The following is a 20,769-nucleotide window of genomic DNA, read 5'->3' on the forward strand; positions in this document are numbered from 1 at the left end:
ACCAAAATTGGTACAAGAATAATGTAAACTTGGCAAAAACATCAAGTAGGCGTGGGGCGGAGGGAGAGGGAGAGGGAGAGAGAGAGAGAGAGAGAGAGAGAGAGAGAGAGAGAGAGCATCTGATTGTGGAGGAAAAGAAGGTAACACTGAAATCACCCATAAAATAACTGATTTTTTAATGTCTCTAACAATACTACATGTATCACACCCTCCATCTTTTTATTCTTTTGATGATAGTGTCATAGTGTTATGTCTTTATTCCTGCAGTAGAACCAGAACGGCTTTCCTAGTTCACTCACCCAAATAATGCTAGACAAAGGTTTACTATTGTATTACTTGTTGTTGAAGCAGTCAATAACTTACGCTAGCAAGACAAATTACTTTAATTCTTCTAATTAAGAATTCTTGTCATTATCCCAATAAATTTATTTAACATAATATATGCACTGCATACAGAACAACTCCAACAATACAACTGTATTGTGTGGTTAGTGTTGTAGGAATTTCATGTCTATAAACAATTTGTGATTCAATTAACTATAACAAGAACGCATAACAAATATGCTTAAACATTTGATACATTACACTAACTTTTAGGTTTAGGCATTGGCTGGGGTACATATGATCAAGCAGGTAAACACTGTTCTCACAAGGTCCATAGTAATATGAAACAAAAGTAGATTTTTAGCAGTAAGGAACACACAATTTCATATAATTGCACACATCAATTAGCTACATACAGTTCTCAACTGGGGATTTCAATTTAAACCTCTCTGAAAGAGTTACAACTGACTATTAAACATATTACATTCTATCACATAATCTTGTCTTTTATTCTGTGAAGCAGTATAGTCAAATTTAACTTGTCATTATTAGGCCTGAAGTAACATTCACACATGTAGATAGGGGACACACTTCATAAACCTCATGTACTCCAAATATGCAACATAAATGAACATCACAAAATATACAGAGCACGAAACAGTGCAACCACTTTGCAAAAAAAAAGTCTGAAACTGTCTGTGTAAATACTACATACAAATTATTATAAAATATTTATGATGTTACACACTGATCAGGCTCTGTATATGTTACACACTGATCAGGCTCTGTATATGTTACACACTGATCAGGCTCTGTATATGTTTTCTTTTTTTTTTTCTTGGTGGGGAGGGAAGTACTCTGCATATTTACATATATTAATAAAGGTATATATAATTTTTCTCTTATTTACATTATCTGCTAAGCACAAATTCTGTACATCAAATGTTTTGTGGGATATGAACCTCAAAAATATGTAAAGTTCCATAATTTACATATGAACTCAAAATTCAATACAGATGTCAACTGAATCAGCAGAAGACTTATTTATTTTGAAAGGCTAAACTGACTGCATGTCATACCAATAAAGCTTGTAAAAAACCATAAAACAGATTATTAAAAGTGACTATTTCAAGTACACTTAATGTCTTTCTCTTATCAGTACAACCACTTTTGCATGGGTGAATACAGGATTCCTTTCTCACTGGACATAGTTTTGCTTAGGTACATCTCGCATCATTTCACTATTCCTAAAAGAAACTGGTTAAAGTTTAAAGAGAGTACATTCTGAATGAATTGCATAGGGTTGAAATTCATAAAAACTACTCACTTCTAATTTAAAAATCTCTGTAATCTACTGTATTTCTAATGCAGCACATAATTTAATACAGCAGTACCACATAGTTTGGTGGTTAAGTCTGACAATATGTCATTCCTCTCTGTCACCGTACAGGTCAGTAACTGTTACACACAGGGATATGATGGATGGGGGAAATCACAGCAGTGGAATACAGAGTTTAGTTTTTTTCAGAACATTATTTCTACTTTTTAGTAACAACTTTACAGGCTACTTACAGTCAATCACAGCTGTTTCCACACGAACAAAAATGGTTACAATTCTCAACAGAAGTGCAGGTAGTATTTTAGTCACTACTGATGGCAAATGTGAAAAATATGTTGTCTGGAAAATTGGTTTGTCAGCAGCAAAAGTAACAGTGCAATAAAGTGACAATTTTCAAATGAGAGACTTTCTCCTCTTTTCATTATCAAACTCATTAGACAATTCTTAGCCACTGAATTGTATAATAGTCAATGAAATCTCCTGAAAAACAGCTTACACACTTTATATTAGATTTCTGCAAACCACAAATGATAAAAAAATGCATAGCAGTCAAAGTCAAAGCTATTGGCATAATGGAAGTTATAATCTGTGGAAACTGTTGTGTAATGCATGGCAGTAATTGAGATAATAATGAACAGGGCAGCACACACACATAGTTAAACTATCTATGGAGCTGTATGATTAAGCATCCGCTAATGCTGCCGCTACAGTACATTTTCAAATCTTAAGATTTATACATATACTATAAACTACAGTTCACAGATTACTACTGAGGAACAAATGAAGTGAAACATTGCTTTTCTTCCCCGTGCATCACACTAGGAGCCTTAAAATGTAAATGATTACCTAATGAGGGAACAGTCACACATTTCCAGGAAAACAGTAACATGTAATTAGACACAAAAAATGCAGACAGTTTCACTTTAGCAAAAAATGTTCAACTGTAAGAATTACACTAATCTCCTGAACAAATATTTTATTTTTTTTTACATGCAGTGACAGAGAGAACAGGTCTTTTCAGAATTTCATTTACAACATAGCTATAGGTGCTTCAATCTCCATCCTTAATCACTAGGCACAGCCACAATCAAAACAACTTTTATACATATCATGCTATAGCTATAACGACATATGTACAACCGTCATAGAAACCGTTTTACTTAAGTAAATCCCAACAAGTGACTGACAAGAGTGCTCTTAACAGCACAACATTCAAATTAACGTGTTGTCGGAGGAAGGAGGGAGTGTACAAATTTCAGGAACACACCCTCTGAGTCCACAGTCCTTAGTGACCCAGTGCCAATGGGTTCATCGAAGCCAATGACTACCTCCGCTCCTTCCCCTTTGAGGATTTACGCTTCCGACATCTCATGTAGCTGCTGCACCTTCTCCCACCTGCGCCAATCGTGCCCTCAGTGCTGCATTTTCCCGTTTCAGCTCTTCATTCTGCCTTCTCAACTGTTCCAGTTCCTTTTCACGATGACGTGCAGTGTCTGTCATGTGGATGTTGGCTTCGCGCAGCTCATTTATGTACTCGCAGGCCTTCGCCAGAATTCCGCCTTTGCTCTGGTAGACAATACAGGAATCATAAATTTAGTATAAGCAGAACAATTTTATTCTTCATGCATATTTCATAAATCCACAGATGCAAGGATGCGGAACAAGTCAAAACACATATTTTATTCCTGCATGTCATTTATATATCATTAATATAGATATCACATATTGTGATACATGCAAACTGTTTATCATTCATACAAAGATAAAAGAGATCTAACTATGTGCTGCAGAATGTCATTAAGTAATTACATAAAGATTTCTCTAATAGTATGTTGAACTTAAGAGACTGGTAGAAGAAAGTGCTAATCTCAATTTAGCAGCAGTTACGATGATCACTTGTGTTTTCGTATAGTAACAAATAGTTACATATGTACTACTAGAATACGGCTGTCTAAAATATACATTGCTTTGTAAAAATGTGTGTGTGTGTGTGTGTGTGTGTCCATTTAGTTTATTATCTTTAGATCTATAAATGACATATCCTAATATAATAAATTCAAAGTGGCACTGTCAAGAGAGAGAAACAAAATTATATAAACACTGTCCAACAGCTAGTTAATTTTGTTTGTGTATCTTGATTATGCCATCGTGGCTTTGTTATATTAGGGTATATTTTAACAATATAGGAAAAGACAGATTGCTACTTGTTGAAAGATCAAGTTGCAGACAGGCACCATCAGAAGTCTTAATTGCGCCTGCAACAACTTAATGTGTAATCTTTACAGTAAGTCGCAATCTATCTTTTGCCACATTTCTGGTATTCCTAATTGGGGTTTCCACTGCAAGATTAGGAGGAATTAGTGAAGTTCAGTGGAAGGCAGGCCAGGTGAATACATGGTTGTAAATACAAAATCAAATATGGGTAATAAAGAATAAGAAAACAGGAGTGCGGGTAAGCTACTACGGGCAATTTAGAGAACACATTATTCTAGCCAAGACAGAAACAAAGCCAACACTTGCCATAGTAGTACAAGTTTATATGTCAACTAGCTATGCAGATGATGAAGAGGTTAGAGAAATGTACAATAAGGCAAAAGAAATAATTCAAGAAGAAGGAACAGATTTCAAACATTTATTGCTTCCAAACTACAGAAAGTAGGATCACAATCCAACATTCCTGGGAAGAGAAAAGTTCAAATTTTTATGCATTCAGTGTGAGCACCATGTGTTACTCGATAGATATGGAAATAATGGCTCAAATCCAGCCACACGCAAAGCAGCTGATCTCTTGTTATTGAATTCGTATGTTCAACAATGCAATGTTGCAGACTTTAGTGTCAGGAATGGGGGAATAAAAACACAGTCTTTTATGTAACCCCACAGATAGAAGTAACAAGGTGTGAGGTCTCCAGAACTCACACCTTGTGACTTAGCTGTGGGGTTATGTAAAAGACTACATTTTTATCCTCCTCAGTCATACCACTCTTTAAAATCTATGGCACTACATTGTTGAAACTGTAAATTCAGTGAGACCAAATGCTCCGTGTGTGGCAGGAAATGATCCACCATTTTGACACCTGTTGTGTAACATATGGTGCTCACATTGAATACATAAAAATTTGAACTTTTCTCTTTCCAGGAATATTGGATTGTGTTTCTATCTTCTGTAGGCTGGAAGCAATGAATGTTTGAAATCTGTTCCTTCTTTTAGAATAGCTGTCTTATTTTAAACAGATCTGAATATTTTCACCTCTAAGCAGAATTATACTCTGATAATTTTTGTCACCGCATACTGCAATAAAAGAAACAAATTTTACATTCATCATGATGTTACAGATTGTGGTAGTAGTATGTGTTGTAGAACGTAAACAAAGTGTTTGATACACCACATGCAACTAGCACAGGAACAGTGAACGGAAATGTGAAAAATATGTACCTGTCTCACTTCAAATAAGAAAATCACCTGCCTATACGATATGAGGTGTTTTCAAGCCCAAACTCTTCATGAAATTGTGAACAATTTATTACCTCCTAGGGCTTGTACCAATTTGAATTGAGTTATAGAATTTGGTGCTACTGTATTTCACACGTTTTTGAACTAAGTTGAAGTCACAGTGCAGGTCACATTTCCTTCTAGTATTATGACGTCTACAGCTTTTAGTCTGGTGGTTAGTGTCTCTGCCTCTAGATCGTGGGGTCTCTAGATTTTAAGAGATTTTCTTTGCTCGGGAACTGAATGTTTGTGTTATCCTCCCCATTTCACATCAACATGCAAGTCACTGACGTTGCATCAAATAGAGGCTAGAATCTTATGACCGAATAACTGCAAATGGAATCCAGCCAGTAATGCCATTCATTCTGTGGAATGTTTCATTTCTTTCATGGTGAGAATGGTTCCCAATTATGAAGTTCATGACTGAGTAGACTGTAGCAGGAAATTTTTTAAGGCACACCACACTATTCTGGTAAGCCCCTTATGTTCAATAAATACTTTTTTATGCTGGTGAGTCACTCCAAAACCTAATTTTGTAACACATAAGAGAGAAGAAATAACCAAAATAGGCAGAGCTTGAGATGTGTGTATCTCCAATGTTGGAAATTATCTACAGCTCCAACAATACTCCGCATGACACTTCACAGTGTCTGGTGGAAGATACTTTTCTGTACCAGTGTCACTTCCCTTTCCCTGTTCCAGCTGCAGATGGTTCGCAGGAAGAAGGATTGCTGGCAAGCCTGTGTGGGCTCTAAGCTCTCTAATTTTATCTCCACAGTCTTTCTGCGATATACATACAAGAAAACAACATATTGGCTAACTCTTTCAGGAACTTACACTCTCTGAACTTTAAAAAGGAAACCAAATTGTGATGCAGAACGTGTCTCTTGCAGCATCTGCCACTGGAGTTGGGTAAGCTCCTCTGTGATGCTTTCGGGCTTACTAAATTAACCTAAACAAATTGTGCGGCTCTTCTTTGGATCTTCTCTGTATCCTCCATCAATCCTATGTGGTATGGATCTCAGTTTGACAAGCAGTGTTTCCAGTAAGCTACTTTCTTTGTTGATGGAGTACATTTCCTGAGGATTCTTCCAATGAATCTCAGTCTGACACCTGCTGCACCTGCAATTTCATGTAGTCATTCCACTTCAAATCGCTCCGTATGCATACTCTTAGGTATTTTATGGAAGAGACCCCCTTCTAGTGGTTGTTCTGCTATTGCGTTTTCATTAATCACAAGTCTTTATGTATATGTACTCTTAATACATTACATTTTTTTTATGTTGACAGTCAATTGCCTCTCCCTGCAGCAAGCGCCAATTGTCAGCAGGTCTCACTGTATTTTGCTACAATTTTGTAACGTTTCGACTTCTCTGTACACAACAGCATCATCTGTGCAACGCCTCATTGTATTTCCGGTGATACGGAGTAGGCCGTGTGTGTGTGTGTGTGTGTGTGTGTGTGTGTGTGTGTGTGTGTTCTAAAAACAAAGATGATGTGACTCACCAAACGAAAGCGCTGGCACGTCGATAGACACAGAAACAAACACAAACATACACACAAAATACTAGCTTTCGCAACTAACGGTTGCTTCGTCAGGAAAGAGGGAAGGAGAGGGAAAGACGAAAGGATTTGGGTTTTAAGGGAGAGGGTAAGGAGTCATTCCAATCCCGGGAGCGGAAAGACTTACCTTAGGGGGAAAAAAGGACGGGTATATACTCACACACGCGCGCACACACACACACACACACACACACACACACACACACACACACACACACCTTAAAACCCAAATCCTTTCGTCTTTCCCTCTCCTTCCCTCTTTCCTGACGAAGCAACCGTTTGTTGGTTGCGAAAGCTAGAATTTGTGTGTGTGTGTGTGTGTGTGTGTGTGTGTGTGTGTGTGTGTGTGTACACACACACACACACACACACACACACACACACACACTCCCCTGGGGCACATCCAAATTTACTTTTATGTCTGAAAATAATTTTTTCCAGTGAGGATTACATGCTTCGTTCCGTTTTCTAGAATCTCTGAAGTTCAGTCGCACAGTTTGTCCGATATTCTCATTTTTCGTATTTTGTCCATTGGGCTGCAGTGCCGGACTGTATCCAAATCTTTCTGAAAGTCAAGGTACATGCTATCTACTTCGGCACCTGCACTGATACTTGGGTATATCATAATACACAAGCATAAAACAGGTTCCAAAATTTTATAACAGATGCCCTTCAGATAAAAAAAAGCCTATAGTTGTGTATCTTTTTGATGATAATTTTTGAAAATGAACTGACCTGTGTTTTTTCCAATTCTTAGGAATGCTATGCTTTTCTAGAGTCCCAAGGTACATTGCTGCTATGAAAGGAGAAAGTTCTTTCACATACCCTTTGTAGAATGTAACTGGTATCCTGTCACACCCAGTGGCCTTTCCTCTGTTGAACGATTTTTGTTGCTTTTATATCCCTTGGTCACTTATTTCAACATCTGTCATTTTGTCATTTGTGTGAAGATTTAAAGGAGAAACTACATTATGCTTCTCCTCTGTAAAATGATTTTGGAATAGATATTTAGTATTTCGGTCTTTTCTGTATTATCCTCCAAATCTCTTACAGTCAAAGTGTCTGAACAGATGGGTTTAATCTGTTTACCGATTTAACACAAGACCAAACTTCTTCATAAGACCAAACTTCTTAGGCCTCTCTGTCAAGTTTGCAAAGAGTGTTTTACTTTTGAATTAACTGAACAGTTCATGCATGGCCCTCCTTATGCTAATTTTGACTTCATTTGCTTTTTGTTTGTCTGTGTCTTTTGGTTATGTTTAAATTTGCAGTACAGCTCTCTTGGCTTCGTTTTGTTTTAGTGTGCAAAACACATGGCCATCTCAAACTGGAGAAAATGAAGAGGAATTAAAAATGACTACACATCAATCCCAATCAATGGAAGAGAAGACAGCTAAAAACAAGGACATGGAGAAAGATCTATAAACACACCCTAGAGAAATGGAGGTCCAGAACAAAAATTAAGTGGCCTTCACCATACTGCTACAATAGATAAAAAGTAAAATGTGGTCAACGGCCTGCACGTCATTTGCTAAAATGGCCGATAACTCAGACGGCAATCACAACTGAGAACATACGCGGTTAAAAAAAAAAGGGTCATTCTGCGAGGAAACTGCAGAATGGTGAACTGTCAAAAGCTGAGCACAATGTGCACAAAGTGGTGGGGGAGTACCACTTACCAAATGGCTGTGGCTCGAAAGACAGTGCCCAATAGGCAACCTAGTTAAAATGATCTCCTCGCGGCGAGAGGAGGTTGTCCAAGCTGATGGGAGAGGGTTAATTCCACAGAGCTTGTTCCCATGAAAGGAGTACGAGTGGTGATGCCAAAGTGACATCACTTGCTGGCAGACAGCAACACAGAGATCATCGGAAGGAAGGTAAGAACCAGTGGGCTGAGATTTGAGGACTGCAGCCTTGGCAGCAGTGACAGCAGCCTCATTTCCTGGCAGGCAGACATGACTAGGAACCCACATAAACATCACAGTGGCTCCACCAAGAGTGAGCAAGTGACATTTTTCTTGGACCCATTGCACTAAAGGATGGGCAGTGTACAGTGCACAGACTTTGAAGGACACTCAGTGAGAGTGAGCAGAGGACACAATTGAAAAAATGTGTGTCACCAGATGTACTCCGTGGCCTGACACAGGGCAAAGAGTTCAGTTGCAAATACTGAGCAGTGTACCAGTAGCCGATATTGAAAGACACAGGTGCTAATGAAGGCACACCCGACCCCACAGCAGTCCCAGAGCCATTAGTGTATACAAGGTACCATCGCGGAGTTCCATGCGAAGGTCATGAAACTGAAGGTGATAGAGCGAGGCTTGGAGTAGTGTCCTTACGAAGAGAATGAAGGCCAAGGTTAACATGGGCCGCTTCAAGTAGTGAAGATGTTGAAGGGTTCACACCCACAGGGAAAGTTGGAGGTAGCGTGAAGTTAAGCTGCCGTAGCATGTGCCGAAAGCGGACTCCAGGAGGTAACTGAGAAGAGGGACGTGCCCCGTACTGGTGATTAAAGGAATTGTCAAAGGAGGCGGCACAGGATGGGTGGCCACGCATGGCAGACAAATGGGGTGCATACCTGCCGAAGAGAAAGTCATGGTGGTAGTTAAGCAGCTTTGGCATACAGACTCTGAACTGGGATGGTGAAAAAAGTGCCAGTGGCCAAACAGATGCGACGATGGTGGATAGTGTTGGGATGGCATAAGAGGGATGGACATGCAGACGTACAAACAAAGCACCCACAGTTGAGTTTCGAAGGGAGCAGATACCCACACAAAAGGAGGAGGGTGGTTCAATTGGCACCCCCAGGAAGTACCATAGAGGACACGTAGAACATTGAGGAACCGTGGACAGTGGGCTGCCATGTAAGACACATGGGAAGACCAAGAGTGTTTCCCATCAAGCACGAGTCCCAGGAATCTCTTAGTTTCAACTAATGGAAGGGCAACAGGCCGAAGTTGTAAAGATGGTGGGAGAAACCATTTGCGCCACCAGAAATTCATACTGACAGTTTCGTCAGTGGAAAAACTACAGCCATTGCCGATGCTTCAGGAGTAAAGACGTTCAAGATATCGCTGAAAACACCGCTCAGTGAGACAGATCCGTGGAGAACTGCAACAGGTGGCAAAATAGTCAACAAAAAAGGGAGCTGGAGATGCCTGGCAGGAGACAGGCCATTATAGGATTAATGGCAACAGCAAAGAGGACGACGCTCAGGACGGAACACAGACACACCGTTTTCCAGGATCAAGGTGTCCAACAAGGCAGAACCCACACTCACCTTGAAAATGCATGTCTTTTAAAAGTTCCTGAAGGAACCAGGGCAGGCGGCCATGGAAGGCCCACATATAAAGAGTACGACAATACCAGTTCTCCAGCAGGTGTCCGAGGCCTTCTCCAAATCGAAAAACACAGCCACACGCTGGGATTTCCACAGAAAACCATTCATGACGTGTGGACAAAGTAACAAGATTGTCTACAGAACGCCGCACTCTAAATACACACTGTACATTCGTTAGTAAATTGCAAGACTTGAGCCACCATACCAGTCAGGCATGAATCATACGTTCAGTCACCTTGCAAACACTGCTGGTGAGAGAGATGGGGTGGTAGCTAGAAGGAAGGTTTTAGTTCTTATGGGGCTTAGGTATGGGTATGACAGTGGCATCACGACAAAGCCAAGGAAATGTGCCCTTTGCCCAGATACAGTTGTATGTGTTAAGCAGAAAGTGTTCTGCAACATCTGATTGTTAACATCATCATTTCACCCTGGGACGGAGGACTGGGATGAAGTGTGAGCGGGATCTAGATCCCTCATAGTAAAGACAGCATTGTAGCACTCACGATTCTGGGAAGAGAAGGGTGCTGCCCGAGCCTCCTAAAATCGTTTCCAATGGACGATGTTGGGAAGATAGTGGGACGACGGTTGAAAATGCGGAGAGCACATCTCCACGTGTGAATTGTGTTGCAGCATGCCTAAGTCACCCAAGAAACCGGACACTGTGCGGTAAAGAGGAAGTCCAAGGAATGGAACGTTCTGCGGCGGTAATGATAATGTTTGTAAGATATTCTACCTGGTCATGATGTTTGTCAAAGGTTGCCAGAGAGAAGCAAAGCATCCAATCGGCATTAGTAAGCTGCCTTTTGGGTGTGCATGTAGGTGGAGTAGGTGTCAGCAAACGGATAGCACACGAGAAAGGTTCGCTCAAGTATGTGTCAGAGAGAAAGGACCACTCGAGACGAAGGGCAAGCTGGGCAGAGCAGAAGGACAAGTCCAAATGGGAATGGGTGTGCATGGAGTCTGAAAGGAATGTGGATGCTCTTGTGTTAAGGCAGAAGAGGTTAAGGTGATTAAGAAGATCAGCCAAGAGGGCATCTCTCTGACAGGTGCTGGGAGAATCCCAAATGGGATGGTGCGCATAAAGTTGCCGAGCAGTGCAGAAAGGGGTGAAGTAGCTGCCCAATAAGCTGGAGGAAGTCAGCCCTGGCGACATTGAATGATGGAGTGATGTAAGTGGTACAAAGGTCAAGTGAGGAAGCAAAATGCTAACTGCAACAGCTAGAAGGTGGGCAGTCAGGGAGATGGGTTGACTATGAATGTCATCCCATATCAGCACCATGACTCCCCCACGAGTTGGAATGCCATCCTCAGGGAAGGTCAAAATGGACCGGGAAGAAATGCGGGAGCTCAAAGCACTCGTGAGGACGCAATTTTGTTTCCTGAAAGCAGGGAACAAGTGGATGCTGTGATTCTAAGAGCAGCCATGAATTATCTTTGTTGGATCAACAGGGTGTATACGTGGACAAGGAAAAAAAAATTCCCGGATTTTTCCCGGATTTCCCGGTTGAAAATGCACTTTCTCCCGGATGAAAATACACTTTTTCCCTGTTAAATGACAGTATACTTTTCCTCGGCACTGTAAAACTTATCAATCCTTAGAATTTTTATGGTTTTCTAAACAGACGTAGAATTTACCGGCACTTTAGAAAACGAAACCCAGGGGGAAAAAAACACGTTTTGGAAAGATCTTTGATGTGCAGCAACATTTACGCTGCATTTCTTCGTTTTACGGAGGTATAAATTCGAATTCCACCAAACACTGCATGTTACTTTCCAAAGCAATGAAATCGACATTGCGACGCACTTTTGTAAGTCAGTCATAGCTCATGTCACGTGATCTCGACAGCTGATGACAGTACAAGACACGTAGTGTAGTCAACCATCACTCTTAAGTAGCGCGAACACACAAAAAGAAAAGTTAATGGATTAAATTAGTACACATAGTTTTGATAGAAGAAAAACAAAGCTTTCACAAATAACATTGGTCTCTAAGATTAATAAGCTGCAAGAGAAGCTAAGCTTCCACATATAATGCTGATCATTTTGTGCGTATTACACTTTAAGATACATGACACAATTGTGCCAGTAAAATTTTTAATAACGACATAAATGTCTGATCTTCTAGGCTCTAAATTATTCTAGATGGTCGTCCTCAAGGAGTTGATTTTTACATGAGAGTCAAACGCTTTGTGGTTTAAGAAATTCATCGTACATGCTCCCACATAGTTCATCTTGCGTAAAAGGAAATTTACTTTGAAAGTAACACTTTTCGAACCATCATTCACAATATTTTCCCGTGACCTATTAGAAACTGGTTCGTTTCAGCAGTTGCCAGAGAGCGCCAGATAACAGGCGTCACCGCGCCAGCGCAGCTACGATGACGCAGGAAGCCCGTATGTTCGTACATGCAATCTTGCATTATGTCATAAAAGAAAAAAGACATCAAAGGATACTTCAGGAGCATCATAATTTTGTGAACCATACTAAAATGCGTAATTTGGCTTAAAGTGCAAAATGGTATGTCCAGATTTGGATGTAAATTTTCTAGAATACCAGTACTGTATTATCTCATGTTTGGTTCTTTATTATGGCATAATGTCATACGAGCTAGAAGATGGAAAATGTGCACTTGAAATGCAGCGAATAGTTGAAACTAGCCAACAGCGTGAGATTAAACACTTCGTTTAAAATAAATTGACTTCCTGAGTGCAAAATATTAATAAACGCCCAATCTCTTTAGCAAACCGACAAAAATAACTTCATTGCTCTGCAAGGTGATTAATGCTTGATTGTCAGAAAGGTGGAAACAAAACCTGGAACTAACAACATATTTTAGCCTTCCGTAATTATGCGGACGTATTTTAATTAATTTGGTAGCTCCCGGCCACAGAAATCCGTTTTGTTTTCATTTAATGTGAGAGCAATAAACGAAGAGGAAACAGCAAAATCACTAAACGTAAACACAGGTCACGTGGAGACTACCCACCTCCCCACTACAACTCAGACTGCTCTGTGCATCAGCCCTGGATCTACGATATTTACGAATCGGAGCGATTTAGATAGTGGCACTCAGCCACACATCTGTAGCCAGAAGCGGGAGAAGGTACTACCCATAGGCGACTCAACTGCGCATGCGCAAGAGCCCGCCCGCAACTCCTCAAATGAATCAAATGTAAACAGCTGTCATGCCACACTCATAGGAGGCAATTTGTTGTTAGGAAGCACTGCATATTCTTCCTAAAGCCTTTGACACACTTTGGTTGGCAGACGCTTGTATGAGCACTGTGTTTTGTTGTATATGGCGCAATTTCTTTGCCGCTTAAGTTTTATTTTCGTTTTTCTTCCTCTTGTTAATGTTTTGTTGCTGCAATATTATTCTGCAGACGTGGAATACAGTAATATCCTTTGTTGGAGTATTGGTTCTTACCAGTCAAAATAACAAAAATTCAACTGGTAACTAAAACAAGGAAAAGTTCCCGGAATTCCAAAAAATTCCCGGGTTTTTCCCGGTTTTCTCCCGGATGAAAAAATTCCCGGGTTTTTCCCGGATGTCCCGGGTCGTATACACCCGGATCAATTACCACGAACATTCCACTGAAGGAGAATCATGATGATGAAAAAATGAAGAGATGTTACCTCAGTGGCTGCCAAGAACAAGCCTTTGAAGACTCGCTGCTGCAGGGCACAGAGGGAAGAAGATACTGCTCGATGAGGTCTACAGAAGCGTCAGTATTCTCCTGTCAGCCTGCAAACTCTAGGGTAGAAAAATGGTTGGTGATGCGCAACGGTGACAAAGAGGTCAGCTGGGTGAGGGCAGCTGGGTGAGGGTATTACATGGCAACCCCGTCGAAGAGGATCTTTGAGTCTGCGAAGGAGATGACTGTTCGCCCTTGTTTGATTTCTTGGAGCTCTTCTGGTTGGTAGAAGACTCAAATGTTAGTTGGCTGGAGGGACGTAGGAAGTCTTCACGAGAGTATCCCTTCTGTCCTTTCCGGTCTGCCAGTTATGTAGATGGTGACTTCGCCCCATGAAGCGACAGTCTGGTGGCATGTTCCACGTCTGGAGGAGAAGACAGGGGCACTACCTTGAGGCTGGGTGATTTCACAACCACGGTGCTGAATTTGAGGTTGCACGTCTGCATGGCGATGTCCTTTGTGGACAAGACATAGCGAGAACAGTACTGAAGGTGCCAAATGGTATGTATGTATGTACCGAACTGGGGACCTAGAAACAATGGAGATGTTTCATCTCCGCTGTAGCCCACAGTGGTGCACAACCCCACAACAGGGTGCAGCAGTCCACTGACCCCACTGCTGCCCCACACCAAACCCAGGGTTATTGTGCAATTTGGCCCCCAGTGGACCCACTCCGGGAATGTCTCATTCCAGATGAGTGTAACTACAATGTTCGCGTGGTAGAGTAATTATGGTGTATGCGTACATGGAGACAATGTTTGCACAGCAATTGCCGACATAGTGTAACTGAGGCGGAATAAGGGGAACCACACCGCATTTGCCTTAAAAACCATCCACAGGCTGGCCAGCACACCGGACCACCAGGTGGATTTGTACCGGGGACCGGCACGCCTTCCTGCTCAGGACGCAGAGTGTTATACCGCACAGCTAGCTGGGCAGGCTGCCAGATGGTAGAATGCAGGGTTTCTGACTAGGCAACAACTTGTGAGGATCTTTGCTTTCATAGCAGCTTTCTAATGTTGAACCACGGTAGGTCTTTTCCATCCCTCACAACTTTGCTCCGCACATACCAGTCTAAAGCGTACTGATAATGCTCTTTAACTTTGCCCACTGATGCTTAACATTGTTAGTGCTGGAATGCAATGTTCAGGTAATCTGTCTCCTGTCACTCTTGCGAAACAGAAAAATCTTCCTGCCTCTCACTGTATTCGTATTTACAACTGTATTCAATGATGTTGCTAGGGCCTTATGATCAGCTTTCATGCAGAATCGAAAATTTGGGTCTGTGTAGCAGCTGATCTAAGATGATACCTTCAGAAGTTGGTTCTCTGAATACCTGCAACTGATTAACTTTTCGGATAAGGCACTTAGAGCAATTTCGCACATTACAACGTCCCTACTTCCTGTGCTAATCTCTGCCTGTTAGTAAAACTTGACCAAGAAATGTAAGTGAAACTGTAGTGTTGGCAGAAGAGCCAACACTGTGTTTCTAGAGGAGGCCGAAATGCACGCGTTTAATTACACGCTGACTGGCGTGAGGTCTGGAACAGGACAGTATCTTGAGAATTGCAAATAAAGTACGTAGATGATGTAATACTTAACTTTAATCCACAATTGTAGAACATCTCTCTTGACGGTACATGTTATAACCACAATATATATAGCAAAGGATTATGGCGCCTTGCTAGGTCGTAGCAATTGACGTAGCTGAAGGCTATGCTAACTATCGTCTCGGCAAATGAGAGCGTATTGGTCAGTGTAGCTTCGCTAGCAAAGTCGGCTGTACAACTGGGGCGAGTGCTAGTACGTCTCTTTAGACCTGCCGTGTGGTGGCGCTCGGTCTGCTATCACTGACAGTGGCGACACGCGGGTCCGACGTATACTAATGGACCGCGGCCGTTTTAAAGGCTACCACCTAGCAAGTGTGGTGTCTGGCGTTGACACCACAGAAACATTCTCCAAGCTTCCCCTCAACAGGTTTGTCAATACTGCTGCTGAGATGTGGGTCTATAAACACATCCATTGACCATATCTGATCCATCTTTAACACTTGTCTTCACACAAATTATTTCACGTTCTGAATCTGTAGTAATCTCAGTAGATATTATATTTTGTTTACTTCTATAAGCATGCCTCCACCATGATAGTTCTGCTTCTACTCTCTGCAAGTGAGGCTAGTTCTCTTAACCAAATCAGCTGGCCACCTGTAGGAACTGAAGATGGCCTGTGAACCCAACTGGTAGACATTCATGCTGTCATGAGCCCCAACTTGCAGCCAAGTGCATCCAGTGCACTCAATCACTGCCAGCAGAGCCTCTTTCACACCTCTGACAATATCCCCCAGCAAGCACAGTGGATACTGGCCTACTTTCTCGATGTGTTGGCTATTTCCCTGAGGGGCTCTGTCACCCGCCTAACATTGGAGATCCCAATGACAAGCAATCCCACCCTCTGCATTTATCTGGATATCTCCGGAAGGTCGGCCAAGGTTCCAATAGGCAGGGCAACTTGTGCTGGCTCAGACTTACTGTCAGCAGTCGGCAATACCTCAATCCCATTCTTGTCAGATTCCACAGCTGCCTATGGATATATAATCTATTCAAAACCTTTCGATATCTTCTGTCTCATTCACATATACCACCATTGCTTGGAATGACCTGCAAAGTGCAAAATTCTCTCCGGCATGTTCTCCTTTACCTCACCAAATGCATACTATCCTAGTCTTTTTTTCCCCTCTTCTTTTTCATACTAACAAATTCACGCCTCCGATCACAATTCGACTTTTGTTTCCCTTAATGCACTGAATAATTGCTCTTATCCCATCATACATTTTTCAGTTTCTTCACCTGCAGAGCTAGTAGGGACCTACTAGTTCTGTGAGAGCTCTTGCCTTCTTCTCTATCTTGACTACGATAATGAAATCACTATGCTGTTTATAGTAGTCAACCTGCATCTCTAGTTTGTTTAATTAGAGTCCTACACCATTTTGTATTGATAGCCCTATTTTCTCCTGCCACTGAACTTCAGTAATTCCCACTGTATCCAACTTAAACCTATGCATTTCTCTTTTCAAATTTTCTAACCTATTCACTCAATTAATGGAGCCAACATTCCTAACTCTAACCTGCGGAAGACCAATTTTTTTTTCTGATGACTACTTCCTCCCGAGGAGCTTTTGCCTGGAAATCCAATAGGGTAACTATTTTACCCTCTAAATGTTTTACCTGTGAGAACACCATCATCCTAAAGTACACAGTGTGTCCTTGTGAAATATTACTGCACCTACTGCAGCTCCACTTCAGAAATCATAAGTTAGCCTGCCCTCTCTACAGATACCTCACCAGTGTGGTTGCACCTACGGTATATTTATGAGTTATATATATTGTTGAAGCACACAAACCACCCCACAATGGCAAAATCTCTCTCTCTCTCTCTCTGTGTGTGTGTGTGTGTGTGTGTGTGTGTGTGTGTGTGTGTGTGTCTAGGGAGGGGGAGGGGAATGACACAAAGGTGCTGCCTTGTCAGTTATAATGAATAGCTATTTTTTCTTCTCTGTTGGTGATAAAGATTTACTTGACTGCACTGGTATTTTTCAAATAAAATTCTGAGCCCTGTTAACAGAACGTTTGATTTTGATGTAACTAAGGTGACAAAACAACAGTGGTCCTAGCCTCCTGTTGCCCACATTGAAACTGAGTTTATTGTGTAGTATCTCTTCCCATGTAATTTTAGAAAAGCCAACCATTAATACCAAATAGTAGTAGGAGCACCTCTGCTACATGTTAGCTACAATTTATTCAGAAATTAATGAACCATTTATTGTGTGTCTTGTCCTCAAATGGAATTTGGGAATGGAATTTGGGACATTACTGCTAGTCACACACCTGCTACCTACCATGTAGGTAACAGGACTTTTCAGTTCTTGAATGTAGACACTCAGTATGTTGAAAGCATTACTACTGAGGCACATTTGTAATTTTGCTTTGAACCTGTTTAAAATTCCTATTTCATGTTTTTTGTTAGATGGGAGCTTGTTGGATACAACTGTATCGAAGTCGGTAACACAACTCTAAGATCTAGACAAGGAAGTCAAGTCTACATTAATTTGTTTTGTATTGTGGTTGTGTAAGTCACAGTTCCTGTGAAAATGGTTTTTACTGCAAAAAGGAAGAGTAAATGTGGGGGGGGGGGGGGGGGGGGGGGAGCGAGAGAGAGAGAGAGAGAGAGAGAGAGAGAGAGAGAGAGAGAGAGTGTTACAAGATCCTTAGAAAGAACCCCGAAATATGTACAGTTACTTACCTCACGCCATACTGTTATTGCTCACTGCCACTGAATTATTAATACTATATTTACTTTGCATGTACTGCCTCACATGATGATTTCATATGGAAAATAGTAAAAGTATGCAACATAAGCCAACATCTTGTCCTTCGATGAGCACAATGATTTTGGTGCTTGGTTCCATTTAAGCTAGGAACATTGGACAGAAAAGTTTTGTTTTAGTCCATACCAGCAGCCATTTGTATAGCCATTCCGATAGCTGATTGTAGCTATGTTACAGTATATTAAGCAACGTTTTAATGTCAAACTGGAGCTGGTGCCAACAAAGAACTCCTCGACTGATGGTTCAAATTTGGTCCAACGGTGTATCCGACCTTCGTCTAAGAGAAGTTTAAATTGTTTGAAAAATCTGGCTTCTTTTGGATTTCATGTGCAAAAACTACATTTTTTGAGAGGTTCTTTACACACACCACTTCTATGCCTTAAACCTGTGTGAATCAGTTCAAATTTTGTAAGAAGTTAGACAAACACATGTAATTAATGGTTGTCCTGCACTGTGAAAGCTTTATCTGTCACAACAATATGACAATTTAAAGTTGCACATAAAATGTATGTAAAAACCAGATTCGTGCTAATCTCACATGCTGAGAAATTTTAAAGCAACACACATGATGATAAAAAATTATTCTTACAATAATTAAAGAAGCATTTGCAATAATCTTTCATCACTCAGGTTTTATGTGCGAAAAAGCATGCATCTGCACATGAAACAGTGTTTCATAGAAATACATTGCATTTTAAGAGTTGCATTTGGACATAACTGGTTTTTAATTATTACAGTTGATTATCATTTCACTTCTTATATGTTTAAGATTTTATTCACCAGTGGCTAAAAATCACTGATAAATTGTACAAGCACTGTTTTGCATGTTCAACCAAACCAGACTTATGCCCGGCCCTCTACAAAAAGATATATTGTTTAACAGAGCATTTAAACCTTTATCAATGACCAGGCATAAAATTGAACTAACCCAAAAATTGCTTCACAGTTCTTTTTTCAGCATTTAAGTTTGCTTTTTTGTGTGCACTGTATAAAGTATTTGTGGTTATTTTTGATATGTTTGTGTATACAGTCTCATGTGTATATGACTAAAATGTCTGTACAGAAAAAGAACAAAATTTAAAAAATTGAAACTAAAACATAAAACAACCTGCAGGAGTGTGACCTTGACGAGGGAGTAAAGCTTGTGTGCTCTGAGGACACATTAAGCTATACCGGACAGCTTCAGCTATAGCAGGCAGGTAACTGTAGAGACGTCAAAGTAACAATGCCCAGCTCAAGCAACATGGTCCAAAAGACAATTAAAGACTTGTACCCGATTGATTGTCATCTGAATGAACAAAAAACAACATTGGTTGCAAAGCTATGGTAGGCTAATATCAAAATTATGGTACAGTAAAAGTTGGGAACCACAATAAAATATTATACACTGTTTGCTACAGCTGGGGAATTTTCAGGATTTTGGGCACAGGATCAGGGACTTTAGGTGTACCAACATCTTGCAGCTGAGAGGTTAACTTGTAAAAAAAAGTGCAAATGTGTCTTTGAAGCTACCAGGTAAGTCAAAAAGCTAGTTCCCTTCTTTCATATCCCTAACTCTGCCCAGGACATGTTCACCTTTTTTGTGCTATGATAAAAGCAGTTTTCATTCTGGTTACTTTATGTTTCTGTTAACTTAAGTTGTAACTTGTTATCCAAATGGACACCAAGGAATTTTAAATAATCATTAACGTCTACTTCTGGTGCTGGCAGATAACTACTGTTTGTCTGAAATTGCAAATCTGAGTCTTTGGAAAATTACGGTTTAAACACTTGGCTGCTAACCACTAGTAGATCTGCTCAGCTATCATCTGAGCTGTCTCTGGCACAAGTTGAGTTTGTACCTTTGATTAGTCTGCTAGCCCTGGATAGTCTCATGATCCTGATTTCAGCCAAAAAGATGTATGTGCAGTGATTCATGATGAGGTGTGAACAAGTAGTGCAATATTAGTTTTGCAAGTAAATTGATGTGGCAAGTAATTACACCCCTGCACGTTTTCTAGCTTTTAATAATTTTTTGTTGTTTTATTAACTAAAATGTCTAACATTATTGTAAAATGATCTGTGGACGAATAAACAACAAATTTGTTGCCCCGCCTTATGAAAGTTATCACAAATAGAATTCCACTCATCCTGTCATTTAGTACTCAGTATATGTACACTCGACATTTAGACTTTAAAGTATCAATAACGGATGTTTACGCAAAACTGATCTTTTCGTGTCTCTGGCCTACAAAAGGATGTTCTGTATCATCAGAGTCTGAGTAACTCACAGTAGCTAATGATAAATTGTTAGTAACTAATTTTGCCTACTTCAGAAATTAACTGAATCACTGGAAAACTATAAAGAGCTTCCTGCTACTAAATAATCACTTATATTTCCAGCTATGATGACAAATTAATAGTGTACATTGGCTAAAGAATGACCTAACCTTTCTGCATCTCATTTCTTTTTTGAAATTCTGGACAGAACAAGGATACAATACAGGGAGCAAAAGGTTATATACAGCTTACACATAAACAAGACCACAGTTACAGGAGTCCAAGGACATGGAAGGCAAACAGTGGTTGGAAGGCAGTGAAACACTGTTGCAGCCTATTTCTGATATTGTTCAATCTGCACACTGAAAAAGC

At 40.6% G+C, this 20,769-nt stretch overlaps 1 protein-coding gene across 4 annotated transcripts in view; it reads right to left on the reverse strand.

Annotated features, from left to right (window-relative positions):
• Window positions 1–402: 402 nt before the first annotated feature.
• The window catches only part of LOC124717111 (upstream stimulatory factor 2), a 64,949-nt gene continuing 44,582 nt past the window's right edge, over window positions 403–20,769 (reverse strand). For all 4 annotated transcript variants that reach the window (XM_047243828.1, XM_047243829.1, XM_047243827.1 and 1 more), the window contains one exon: window positions 403–3,229. In XM_047243828.1, coding sequence (XP_047099784.1) covers window positions 3,032–3,229 — 198 coding nt within the window. In that variant the 3' untranslated portion in view covers window positions 403–3,031. The remainder of the gene's footprint in view (window positions 3,230–20,769) is intronic.

This window comes from Schistocerca piceifrons, chromosome 9, assembly GCF_021461385.2.
Source record: "Schistocerca piceifrons isolate TAMUIC-IGC-003096 chromosome 9, iqSchPice1.1, whole genome shotgun sequence".
NCBI lineage: Eukaryota > Metazoa > Arthropoda > Insecta > Orthoptera > Acrididae > Schistocerca > Schistocerca piceifrons.